Here is a 13,941-nt window from a genome sequence, read left to right on the forward strand (position 1 = left end):
TTTACTGTTCTTGATATTAGGCTTTTCTCTTTTCTCATTTTTCTCATTCTCTCTCCTACTTTTTGTTGAATTTCGGCAACACTGTTGCCGAAATTCAATCTCTCTCCTCATTTTCACAAATAACTTCAAACAGTACTTATAACGCAAATATGTTTTAAATTTGGCAATATTTAATCAAAAGACTCCAGTTTATGGTTCCACCAATGTGACGCATTTTTCCTCTCACTCATAGGTCATAAGCCATCAACATCACCCCTGTAAGTCCCACTACAATACACTTGTGAGTCAGGAGTGGAAATTTCGAGGAAATTTTAGGTGTCCTAGCATTTCTGCATGTAAATATAATAAGAGTTTCCTTTGCATTCTCCACAAGTTACACAAAACATCATAGACATATATTTCAACACAAACACAATGATTTTATGTTCTTGGAGAAGACGTAAAGGCAATCGTAGTGATGACAACGAGAGCAGCGACCCTTTGAATGGCAAAAATTTCGACTCGGTTTCTCTTGATTCAATGAAAGACCCCATCATGTTGTCTACGGCGATCCCCACACCTGTAGTTCCTGCGACCCCAGATGAGGTTTCTGAGATTTGTTCACAAATTGTGGTTGCAACTCATTGTGGGGATCACAAGAGGTGCAAAGAATTGTTGGGGAAGATCAAGGCGTGGGGGAAAGAAAGCGAGTGCAACAAGCGGTGTGTTGTGAATAACGGAACTGGGTGTGTGTTATCGGATATGTTTTATTCTTTTGCGAGTGTTTCAATTGAGAAACATGTGGACATGTTGGGAAAGATATTATCTGTCTTGACATGGATGTTCCCACTTGGTGAAGAAGGGCAATCAAAACTAGGATCGCCAGCGTCTTTAAATTCGATGGTTTGGGTATTAAAGAATGGAGATCCTTCAGCAAGGCAAAACGCAGTTTTAGTACTCAAAGAGCTTCTTTCTTTGAATCAAAGACTTGTTGATACCTTGTCAGAGATTGAAGGAATTAGTGAAGCCTTAGTTAACATAATTAGAGAGCCTATTTGTCCTAAGGCTACAAAATCTTCTTTGACATCTATATATTACATGATTTCTTCATCTTCAATAAGTGTGGCATTAACACCAAGATTTGTGGAACTGGGTTTGGTTTCGTTTATCACAGAAATCCTTGTTGATGCAGAAAAAGGTATCTGTGAAAGGGCTTTAGGTGTTTTGGCTGGTATTTGTGATTGTAAAGAAGGGAGAGAAGAGGCATATAAGAATGCTCTAACTATGCCTCTTTTGGTTAAGAAGATGTTGAGGATATCAGAGACGGCAACAGAGTTTGCAGTGTGCACTCTTTGGAAGCTGTTCAAGAATGCTAAGAGGGATGAAGATGATGATGAGAGTGTTTTAGTTGAGGCACTTCAAGCTGGTGCTTTCCAGAAGCTTTTGGTTCTCTTGCAGCTTGGCTGTGATGAGACTGTAAAGGAGAAGGCCACCGAGTTGTTGAAATTATTGAATCCTTATAGAAAAAAGTTGGGCTGTGTTGATTCATCAATGGATTTCAAGTGTCAATAGGCCGTTTGATTCAATAAAAAAACTTTCTTTTCCTAGTGAGAAGAAATGTAAAGCTTTTACTTGATACTCTCTTGCAGCTTGGTTGTGATGAGACTGTAAAGGAGAAGGCCACCGAGTTGTTGAAATTATTGAATCCTTATAGAAAAAAGTTGGGCTGTGTTGATTCATCAATGGATTTCAAGTGTCAATAGGCCGTTTGATTCAATAAAAAAACCTTCTTTTCCTAGTGAGAAGAAATGTAAAGCTTTTACTTGATGCAATAAGTATCTTAATTTTTAGTTTTTCTTCTTTCAAAAGCTTGAAATGATAATATCAGCATTATAAGATGCACCCGGATGGATTATAAGAATTTAACTCTAATCACTTTGTGATCTAGCCCGTTGAATACTACTTCAACCATTATATTCCAACTTTAAAAAACTGATGGGGCCCAACCCAAGGTAATCAAAGCCCAGCGAGGGAAGAATCAGAAATTATGCAGGCTACAAAAGAAGGGCCATACATCTACATGTAAATCGTAATAATAGTTGGAGTATCAATGGTAAATATAATAAAAATTGAGCTTTATATAATTATATGTCTTCTTGTATCTATGGTTCACTCTAATACAACGACTCCTGGATTTTTTTAGGAAGTCCTCCAACTCTTTACTTTGCAGGTTTGAGGTTAAGAATTCGAGTATTGACACGTTTCATTAATTGCTTGGATGATCTCATGTCATACATGAGTAGGGTTCAAGTGAATCAAAGACAGTAAACTTACTAGGAAACATCTTTCTGGTTTTTTTTTTTTTTTTTTTTTTTTTTTTTTTTTTTTTTTTTTTTTTTATTTTTTTTAATAATATTTTTTATTTTATCTTATTTTATTTTTTATTATAAAAAATAATAAAATAGTCTAATTCTTTTACTGTATGATTCAATAGTGTCTTTTAAATATTGTAAAACTTTTTGAATGAAAGGAACAATCGACGTGCTCCAAGTACTAGTGTATCTAAAACGATTTTTGCTACAATTTCTATATTCCACTTAAAATTCAGCTACCATGATTGATCTGCTTCAAGTACCAGTCTCATGATGTTGGTTGCCATTATAAGATAAGATTCTCTCCAATTGAATCCTTTAATTCTCTCCAAATTTTATTTAGATGTAAAATATGTGACATTTAAAAATAAAATAAATTTCATGTGTTATACATCTAACTAAAACTTGAAGAGATTTAGATGATTCAATTGAAGAGGATGCAATTTAGTCTCTCTTCATATTGGTCTATTGAATTAGAATTGGTTTGGATCTAGTGCTCTATGCACTAGATGGGACCCATTGGGATTTAGACACAAGTCAAGTAATTGCCAAATGTTCACATCTTGATGGGTATGCACTAGACCCAACTTTTGCCCTACTGTGGTTATTCATGCAAATGCTAAGTTTTGTGACACATTAGTGGAGTTATAAGATTTCATGCAACTTTCAATGGGTACTCACAAGTAAATCCCAAGTTTTTTTTTTTTTAATGACTTAAATCCCATGTTTACCTACTGTATTATTTTTTTTTTCATCAAAAAAGTTCTAAGTTTCACTAAAAAAAGGATCAGCTACCAAGAATTAAAATTAATACAAAGTAACATTTCTCTTCTCTTTGTATGAAAAGTATTATCTAAACCAATAAAATGATCAAATTGAGAAAAAATTGTTAATCCAATATATATTGTAACGACCCCGCCCCAACTGTGTAGATATTATCCGCTTTGGGACCCATACCCCTCATGGTTTTGTTCTTCTCCAGGTTGCGCTGGAGAAAAGGCCTCTACACATTAAAGGGAAGTCATTCCTTATAAACACATTCTCATGTGTTTCCCTAGGCGATGTGGGATTCCATGGAATGCAAGACCCTCCTTTTTGGGTCACTATATATATATATATATATATATTTAATTGATATTCAGTTTATCAATTAATCCATGCATTGTACATGTATCACATGGTCTGGTTAATTTTACTTTGGTTATACCATGTGGCTCAGTTGGCTCAATATGGATATTATGAGTTATTCTTTTATCAAGTAGTTGAGTATTTCCTTTAATTTATTCATTAAGAAATTTTAGACTTTTGGGTGAAGAGGATATCTTGCTCAACCTGAAACTCTATCATCAGAAGCTCTAAAAATTCAAAATAGTACTCAATTTATTAGATTTGAAACTCTGCTACAAAAATTCTCAATAATACAAATTAATATTTTCCTTTTCCTCTTATTAGTAATAGGTATAATCTAAATCAATTAAAAAGATCATAATCATGAAAATTTGTCAATACATATTATTATTATCATTATTTTAATTTTACATTTGTTGTATTATTGGAAGTAGGTTTTTGCTAGTGGTTTTGATTCTTGTTCTAGGCAATATGGGGTTTGTTGATGGCTTTTAAAATTGGATTGGGACAATTTCAAAGATATCCAAATTGCAAAAAAAATTTTAATACTTCCTAAAGGCCTAACTGAGAGGCCTAAAAGAGGACCTAATAGCAAAGAGGCCTAACAGAAGAACCTAAAAGAAAGGCCTAACTAATGGACCTAACAGTAGGCCCAAATACAACGGCCTAGCTAAGCCTAAAAGTAAAAGAGTGGCACAACATTTAATGCTGTGAGACTTGTTCCATCCATCTACATCTTGGGACGGTTGCCTTAATCACTACAAGAAATTTGGGTTTAGGCGGCGTTTTTAAATTCGCCGCTATAAGTGATATACTATGACGTTTTTTAGAAACGTCGCTAAAGAGTGAGTGTTAGGGGCATTTTCTAAAAAATGTTGCTATAACTCAAAATAATAGCAACGTTTTTGAAAATGCCGCAATAAGTATAATTTTAGCAACGTTTTTCTAGTTTATAGTGACGTTTTGAAAAAGCTTCGCTGTAGGTTTTATAAAAAACTACCACCAAAGTGCAAAAGAAAAAAACCTCTTGCCGCCCATTTTTGACTTTTCCACACACACTTTTTGCCAGCAAAGTGCAGAAGAAAAAAAATCTTGCCCCCATTTTTGACTTTTCCACACAAACTTTTGCAAAAATTTCATTTCCCACACTTTTTTCCCTCTTTTTTTCTTTTTCTTTTTTTTTTTCACTTTGTTTTTCTTTCTTTTCTTTTGTTCATCGTGTCCCACACTCCCACTTCTCTTCTTCTTTTTTTTTTTTTTTTTTACGTGTCCCACACTCCCACTTCTCTTCTTCTTTTTTTTTTTTTTTTTCCTCCACTTTGTTTTTCTTTCTTTTTCTCTTGTTCCCTTCTGTATATGGAATTGATTTGGAGCACCTGTTTTAGTTGAGACATTTAGGCATAATGGGTAAGTTTTCTCATGTGTACCAAATGACAAAGTTTTGATACAATTAAACTTCAAATATTATTTGCAAAGTAGTCTTTAATTTTCCTGCCTAATTGTACCAAGTCCCGACTCATTAAATTTTTTTTGCAATGGCACCCTTATTTGCCTTCCACATCATTTAAGTGTCCTCTTTTATTTTACAGGTTAACCACTCACTTATAGTGATAAGTTTGGAATTTTTATTTTTGGAAAGGTGCATACTTGGCTTGAGCATAGTAAGTAATTTTTGTTTAAAAATTTGGACTTGAGATGTTGATGATTGTGTTGGGGTGGATTGTTGAGTTGGAGCAAGCGGGTGGCTTGCATGGTGTTATAAGGCGGTTTACATTCATATTAGGAGTGTTTATTATTTTATGAAAATTTGGACTTCAATACTTGTAAACATTCTATAATTGTGATTATGATAATTGTATTGGTGGATTGTTATGTTGGAGCAAGCGGGTGATTTGCATGGTGTTATAAGGTTGTTGCAATTGACATTGAGAGTGTTTATTAAATTTGGAAAGTTGGATTGATATAGTTGAGTTATATTTGTTGATTAATTTTTAGACTTCAATACTTGTAAGCATTCTATATTTGTGATTATAATCATTGTATTGGGTGGATTGTTGTGTTGGAGCAAGCAGGTGGCTTGCATGGTATTATAAGGTCATTGCAATTAATATTGAGAGTGTTTATTAAATTTGGATGGATATGGTTGATTTATATTTGTTGATTGCTTTTTAGACTTTAATACTTGTAAGCATTTTACATTTGTGATTATGATAATTGTATTAAGTGGATTGTTGTGTTAGAGCAAGCGGGAGGCTTGCATGGTGTTATACGGTCGTTGCAATTGATATTGGGAGTGTCTATTAAATTTGGAAATTTGGATGGATATGGTTAAGTTATATTTTTTGATTAATTTTTAGACTTAATACTTGTAAGCATTTTATATTTGTAATTATGCTTGTAAGCATTTTATATTTGTGATTATACTTGTAAGCATTTTATATTCCATGGTTTTTGCTTAAATTTGTAGAGATTCAAGACTTACTCCATTTGTGTGAATGAGGATATAGATAGACTTGATATGGTTTGTTTATTATATTCAAGATTATGTGTAATCTTATTTGCATGTTTATAAAACTAAGTGGTTTTGAATTTGTTTTGTAAATGAAGATATGAATATAGATAGAGTTGATGTGGTTTGTTTAGAATATTTAAGATTATGTTTAATCCTATTTGCATGTTTATGAAACTATGAGGTTTTGAATATGTTGTGTACTATATTTAAGTGTATGTGTAATTCTACTTCCATGGTTTTTACTTAAGTTTGTAGAGTTTTAAGACTTAGTCCATTTGTGTGAATGAGAACATAGATAGAATTGATATGGTTTTTTTTAGTATATTTAAGATTATGTTTAATCCTATTTGCATGTTTATGAAACTAAGTGGTTTTGAATATGTTGTGCACTATATTTAAGTGTATATGTAATTTTACTTCTATGGTTTTTACTTAAATTTGTAAAATTTTAAAACTTAGTCCATTTGTGTGAATGAGGATATTGATAGAAATGAATATAAATCTTCTTTTTTTATTTTAGTTCTTGAAGGTATAAACGAAAATGAGAGGTTTAGTTATACGTAACGTTTCAGTAAGGTCGTCACAACAAGCCTCTAGTGAAGCTAGTCGGGTATTAAATTTTAATGTTTAAGAATGTATTTGGTGTTTAAATTTTTTAAGTATAGTAACTGTGGGGGGAAAAAGCCCAAAGCTACTTAACGGGCCCGGAACCGCCTGTTAAAGACTATTGTATTTCCGAGAATTAATAGGTGGTTGGGGCGGCCCATCTAAAGCAGGAAGCCCAGAAGCAGAAGGGGAGTGTCGTCCGAAGATGTCACCATTGGTCCGAGGATGTCTTGCTCCTCGGCTATGATGAGCCTTGATCAAACGAACGTGTGGAAGGTCCGACTAATCTTCCCAACGGTCCCAATGGCAATGATAGATCCTGGGTGGATCCGGAAATGATCAGAACTAAAAAATATCTGAAGGAAAAGCTGGCACCGCCGCATTTAATGCGTTGCAACAGCTTTTCTGGCCGCATTTATGTGGAGAAGACCCCTGAACAGTGCAACCTCAGCTACCGCCACTCATAAAGAACTAAAGTAGACACACGACGTGACATGCACTTGAGTGGATGCGTGGATGAAGAACAAGTGGACGATGGAGATGATAGGAAGGGATGCTATATAAAGAAGAAGGGTCCCTGATAATAAAGGATCAGAGAAAAGAAAGAGAAAGAGAGAGAAAAGCTTTACTGTAGCTCTGAATATTGTAATCACGGTTCATTCAATAAAACGCCTCTTCGGACATTCATTCATAGAGTTATCTAAGCTTCAGTTCATGTTATCATCACTGCACGTAAGCTAGCCAACTGTTCTATGCTTCATATCCAGCCCAGCTCTTTTGATCCACTCTCTATAAATTCATTGTTCTGGGTTCGTTGGGCCTTTAACCCATATCCTTTGGGCTTAGGCAATAAAAACTGACCCTACAATTGGCGCCGTCTGTGGGGATAGCTTGCGCAGGGGTGGAGACAACAGTAGGTGATGGCTGAACACGGTGAACAAGAAGCGGAGTCTAGGGCGCCTCAGCAAGAGGACCCTTTCCTTAACCTGGAGCGAAGGCAGGACCGCGAGGGTAGCGTGCATACCGTACCCCTTGGTCAGAGCCAGTTACATGGCGGGAGCCACATGTCCCATGCAGAGAAGAACTGAGATTTGCAGCGGGAGGTTGAAAAGCTAAAAAGGGAATTACGCCATGCAAAGAGGAAACGGGCTCCCTCGTATTCTGATGAGGACCCTGATGATGAGCCGGACGTCACTTATCAACCCAAATTCAGGACACCGGCCAGCGAGACCTATACCTACGAATAGGAGTCTCCTCACAAGGGGCAACGCAGAAGTCCATCACGCGGAGACGTCGGAAGCGACGCCATGAGTAAGGCTCTAAACCAGATTTCCAGGTCACCCTTCACGTGCAGGATCGAAGAGGCTAGACTTCCTCGGCGCTTTAACCAACCAGCGTTCACCATCTACAACGGCAAAACAGACCCCGTGGAACACGTGAGTCATTTTAACCAAAGGATGGCTATCTACTCCAGGGACGAAGCGCTGATGTGCAAGGTTTTCCCTTCCAGTCTTGGGCCAGTTGCCATGAGGTGGTTCGATGGGTTGAGCCCAAATTCCATCAGCTCCTTCAAAGAGCTCACCCAAGCATTTGGTTCACGATTTGTTACATGCCGAAGAGTGGCCCGACCTTTGTCCTCTCTGCTGTCTTTGACCATGAAGGAAGGAGAATCCCTGAAGGTGTACTCGGATAGGTATTGGGAAATGTTTAACAACATAGAGGGCAATTTTGACGCAACGGCCTTGGAAACGTTTAAGCTCGGCCTCCCTACCAATCACGGTTTGAGGACGTCCCTGTCTGGTAAACCCGTTACTAGCATTCGCCAGCTAATGGACCGCATTGAGAAGTACAAAAGAGTTGAAGAAGACCAACAACAAGGGAAAGGAAAGGAGAAGGTTATCCCCCTAGAAATGAGGGATTTCAGGTCGGATCGATACACCAGCAGCAAGCCGAGGAAAGACTGTCCTGCGCAGTCAGGAACAGCCAATCCCCAGACCGTCAACACCGTATTCAGAGACCCAGTCCACCAAGTTTTGGCAAAGGTAAAAAACGAGCCGTTCTTCAAGTGGCCGAACAAGATGGCAGGGAATCCTGACAGACGTAATCGCAATCTCTACTGCCAATACCACCAGGATCATGGGCACACGACTGAGGACTACAGGGACTTGTGGATTCATCTAGAACAACTAGTCAGTGAGGGGAAATTGCGACATCTCCTACATCACACCAGTGGCCGAGGAGGTCCGATGAGNAAGAGAAAATCTCTCCACCATTCTCTCAAGCCTTTTGGATTCTATCTTATGGTTTTTAGGTAATGGATATTGTGTGACTTGCTCTAGCGTAGCAAGCACTACCATGAACAATAACCATAATGGAGACACATGCATAAATATTGGTAAATCAAATGTAAAACCAGGAAAAAGTGAATACAAGTTCTACTCAATTTCTTACAATAAATATATATATATATATATATGCGAGGAAAATGAATAAATATTAGTAAATCAAATGTAAAACGTATATGGGACAATACAAAGAGGGGGAAAACTAGTGCAAGTAAAATTTCATACATTGTTAAAATTTACTCCTTGCCACGACTTCTTACAAAGAAGACAGACAGGAATCTAAACTCAAAATCAAAATCTCATTTAAGTAAACAAGAGGAGAGAGAGAAAAAAAATGAAAATCACCAAGAGTTGTTCAATGGCTTCTCCAACAAAGCCGAAAGGTACATCTCACGGCGCTCTGGACCACGATCGAGCTTCTTCCCTACCACCCACTTCAACTTTTTGAACCCAATGCTCTCTATGAGCGGCTTGTAAACTTGCTCGAACTGCTCTTCCACACAGAAGAAATGGTCAAGCCAAAACAACCCCCCAGGCCTAAGCACCCTATAGATATCAAACATCAAGAAGTGCATCAACGTTGTTGGGATCCAGTTACTCAATACATGCATGGAGTGAACGATGTCCAACGTGTTGTCGAAAAAAGGAAGCCTCTGAGAGATGCTAATGTAGAGAGGCACAACCCCTCTTGAGGCAATGAAATTGTTGAATGGACCATTCAAGTTCATAGAGGTTGTAACAATGGTTATGTTCCTTTTCATCATTCTTATAGCAAAAGTAGCTACACCACCGCCAATGTCAAGCCCGATACGTACGGTTCCAGGCTTCTTTGTTGCCAAGACTTCGTCAATACTGAAGTCTACACCACCACCTTTTGATGAGGTCCAACGAGATTTCTCAGCTCCTTGAAGATCAAAACAGTCTTTACAATCACTGAAACCCTTTTCCCTATACTTTCTGTTGACGAGACAATCATAGTTTTTGCAAGTGTAAGCTGTCCATACAATGGAGTTGTCTGAGGGTGTTGTCCATAAGCTAGTTGGAAGTGGGTATGGTTCAACATATTTAGAAGGGGCAGCAGGGCGGCAACGGCGTCGAGGGAGTGGCTCACAGCCTTTGAGGAGGAGCTTTTGGGCTAAGAGCTCATCATCTGGGCATGAACCATTGACCTTGTAAGACATGAAGGTGTTGAGTTCTTTGGGGAATTGGGTGCATGCTTTTCCAACTGGGGGGTATATGGTGTCGGAATCAAAGTTGATATTAACCCCAAATGGGAGTAATTGCCCGGATGTGAAAGCAAGGAATTCAGGTGAAAGATCTAAATTATTTGTAGCTTCTGTAGATACATCGGGTGATTTAGGAGAAGGATATTCATTGTCTTTGGTGGCGGTGGTGGTGGTGGAAATGGTGGGATTGAAAGAGCACAAGGAGGCATTGAAAGTAGAGGAAAGGAACAAGGTGAGAAGATTTGTTGACAGGAGGATGAAAAGGAAGAAGAGACTAGTGGAGAGAGACTTGGTTTTATGAGGTGAATCCATGTGTTTTTGTTTGTGTTTGATGAGGGTTGCTTGCTTAGAATTGAAGATAGAAAAGGTTGAGTAGGAAGTGGGTATCAAAAATTGTATGTAGTATGTATGTATTGCCTTTTGAAAACATGAAATTAGAGCCCCTCTCAATGTCAAACGCCACTAGTAGACAATTAATAATCAAATAAGTGGCTTTGTTTTTTTTCCTAGGGGAGGCTTGTTTATTATTTAGTTTTAGGTCATCTTTGTTATACTTAACCCTGATAAACTAGTGAGTGTATTATTAGGTGGTGGGGACTAATTGTAAAAGGTCAACACTGCGTGAAGCTCAATAAATCCAACTTCATGATCGCGCAAACATCATATACTACTACTACTACTACTATATTTTTCGTCAGAAGAAGCAATTTAATACTTGAGGCAATTATTAAAAGCATCGGACACAACACATGACATATATTTTACTATTATGCAATTTTTGATTTCATGACTAGCTAGATCCGCATAAGATTGTAAACTCTGATCCAGGACACATGTAAATGGATCTTGAAAAAAGAACCAAAATGTTAAAAATGTTGACCTCGAAATCAGCTCAGTGATATTTAAAGGGGATTGGTTTCTAATATTGGATGCACAAAGCTATAGAGTGAGTAAATTAACCACATGCATATCCGTGATTTATGCTTCAATATATGCTAACCTTATTCAACTCGGTTTGAAAATATTATAAAATAACAAATTCGGTTTGAAAATTGAAAGTACTCTACAAGAAAGATTTATTCAAGCCGATCTGCAAGAATTTCACCAACCAGTGCTTGTTTCTTTGTGCTGTTCAATAAAATAAGGACAAACTACTGCATTGCTCAATTAATCAAGAATCATTAGCTTTTCTAGGATGCAAAACCAACGGGTTAGGTTTTTGAGCATATAATCACACAATTGTTGTGTATACTGTCTAGTGTCTAGCTAGGCTAGTCATCTCATTTGGCTACCTGGTTGGGTCCAAGGCCAAGCTAAGCTCATGCCTTAAGCTTAGCTTGTGGCAATCATCTTTTTTCCCAAGTTCCCAACGTTCAGCAAATTTTAACCTGTGCATTCCAATCCAAACTCAGTCAATTAACAAATGTGCTTTCTGCGATAATCTTTTAATCTTCCATTGAAAGTTCAATTAAAGTGTAGAAATGCTTTAGTATTCCCGATAACTACATCTTTGTACAGGTTACTCTAGACTAGAAGCTAAGTACCAAGTAACTAAAAAAAAAAATTTGCCAGCATAATCGTGGGCATGCCATTAAGCACCCAAACCCTTAGTCATCAAGACCCCCCAACCAATCTATATATATATATATATATATATATAAAATAATAGGTAAAACTGAAAGAAAATTTAATTAGATTTCAAATTAGAATTCAATTAAAGTCTAATTTTGCGCCACGTGTTCCATCTAATCTAAGTTTTTAAATTTTTGTGTCAAGTGAGTTAATTCAATTTAAAAATTAGATTTTAATTAGAGTTTAATTTTGTGACGTGTGTCCCATTTAATCTAAATTTTTTAAATTTTTGTACAAAATTAGTTAATTTAGTGTAAAAAAAACGACAAATCCAATATAAGTAAACCATAAAACACATAATTTTTGAAGGATTTTATATTTATGAGCCTTTTTTTTGTTGAACTAAAAACAACTCAAGTTTATACATCATTTATATATATATATATATATAAAAGTAAAGCTGAGAGAAAATCTAATTAGATTTTAAACTGGAATTTAATTAGTGTCTAATTTTGCACCACGTGTTCCATCTAATCAAAATTTTTAAATTTTTGAACCAAGTTAGTTAGTTTAGTGTAAAAAATAGATTTTAATTAGAGTTTAATTTTACAATACGTGTTTCATCTAATTGAAGTTTTTTAATTTTAGTGCCAAATGAGTTAATTTAGTGTAGAAAACGAGGAGTTCAATATAAATAAATCATAAAAAACATAATCATATATCTAACACTATATATAAAATTAGAGGAAGAGAAAGTTTGAATGATTTTATATTTATGAGCCTTTTTTTTATAACTAAAAATAATTCATTTGGCACAAAAATTATATATATATTAATAGGTAAAATTTAGAGAAAATCCAATTAGATTCTACAATTGAAGTCCAATTTTATGCCATGTGTCTTAAATTATTTATTTTTAGAGAGAGTTTTAGTTCTTAATTTTGGAATCAAAGTGAGACCATATCATAAATATTCATTCAAGTAAGTTATTGTGTACAAAAATCAAAGAGTATAGAATTAATGAATATAAAAATATTTAAAAAATGGACAATTTACATTTTCTACCTAATAACATTGTTACAATACTTTTTAAAGAGTTAAAAAAATGACTATTAATAATATTTAAATTATATATGTAATATTATTATACCATGCATTTTAATGTGTATTTTTTAAGTATATCCATGCATATGCAAAAAGTTACAAGCTAATTTCAAAAAACATGAATAAACATTAAGAGCCTTGTACTTGCAGTTCAATTGATTGACACATCTTTGTATTTTTATCAAAGATATCCACAATTTAAATTTCTCTCTCTCGTTATAACTATCAAATTATCAAAATTCCACTAAAAAACAATTTTCATGCAAAGCGACATATTTGCGTGACAAAATGTAGTGACTGACCACTCAATTAGACTACAAAGAATCTTTTAACTAAATGATGTGTTATATACGAAAGATGGGATCCAGGGAAGTTGAAACGAAGCACCCGTCAGGAGCTCATTACTCAAAATTTGGTGGTCAACAAACTCGTTGCCATATATAGAAGTGTGTGATTGGGTGAAATTTTGGGTGGAACTGCAACAAAGAGCTCAAATAGAATTGTGATGGACCCTCCTTGCTGAACAAGATCACCCGTTTAAAAAGATCTTAAACCAACTGATAGCACCTAAAGGGGGTGAGCAGGGAGGCTCCAATAGTTAAGTTTGAAAAATAAAATCTAGTGGAGAAGTTGAAAAGTGAATAATGCCAATGAATAGGGGATTGCTAGGAATACCTCGTTCTACTGAGTGAAGGGGTATTTATAGAGCTTGGGGAGATAATTTTAGAACTAAAACCTAAAAGTAGACTTGCTAGCTAGTTGTCTTGTTAGATCAGTAAAGGCAATGTGTATTAGGACAACAAACCTAACTGTCCTTAAACTAGGCAGTTGGCATGCCAATTAGTTGTCCATTTAAGTTGGCTGAAGGGAATTGTGTATTCACTACAAGAAATTTAGGTTTAGATGACGTTTGAAAAACGTCACTAAAAACCCAAAAAACGTCACTATAGACACAAATGGTCTATAGCAAAGGGGTCACTATAGGTCTATTGCAACGTTTCAAAAAACGTCGCTATATGTGACTCCTTACTGATGTTCAAAAACTTTTAGGCTATAACATTTTCGTATATAATTTTTGAAAATACATTTAGAGACGT

General features: G+C 35.8%; 3 protein-coding genes across 3 annotated transcripts; 2 read left to right on the forward strand and 1 right to left on the reverse strand.

The window, feature by feature from the left end:
• Positions 1-333: 333 nt before the first annotated feature.
• Positions 334-1,839, forward strand: LOC112033524 (U-box domain-containing protein 21). The gene has a single exon (XM_024066297.2). The coding sequence runs from the start codon at positions 415-417 to the stop codon at positions 1,549-1,551; it is 1,137 nt and encodes a 378-aa protein (XP_023922065.1). The 5' UTR covers positions 334-414; the 3' UTR covers positions 1,552-1,839.
• Positions 1,840-7,904: 6,065 nt separating this feature from the next.
• LOC136066435 (uncharacterized) lies at positions 7,905-8,912 on the forward strand. Its single transcript, XM_065770747.1, has one exon. It carries the CDS (start codon positions 7,905-7,907, stop codon positions 8,910-8,912), a length of 1,008 nt encoding a protein of 335 aa, XP_065626819.1.
• A 371-nt stretch (positions 8,913-9,283) lies between these two features.
• LOC112008999 (probable methyltransferase At1g29790) lies at positions 9,284-10,480 on the reverse strand. The gene has a single exon (XM_024041355.2). It carries the CDS (start codon positions 10,478-10,480, stop codon positions 9,284-9,286), a length of 1,197 nt encoding a protein of 398 aa, XP_023897123.1.
• Between the last annotated feature and the right edge of the window lie 3,461 nt (positions 10,481-13,941).

This window comes from Quercus suber, unplaced genomic scaffold (genome assembly GCF_002906115.3).
Source record: "Quercus suber isolate HL8 unplaced genomic scaffold, Cork oak 2.0 scaffold_35, whole genome shotgun sequence".
Taxonomy (NCBI): domain Eukaryota; kingdom Viridiplantae; phylum Streptophyta; class Magnoliopsida; order Fagales; family Fagaceae; genus Quercus; species Quercus suber.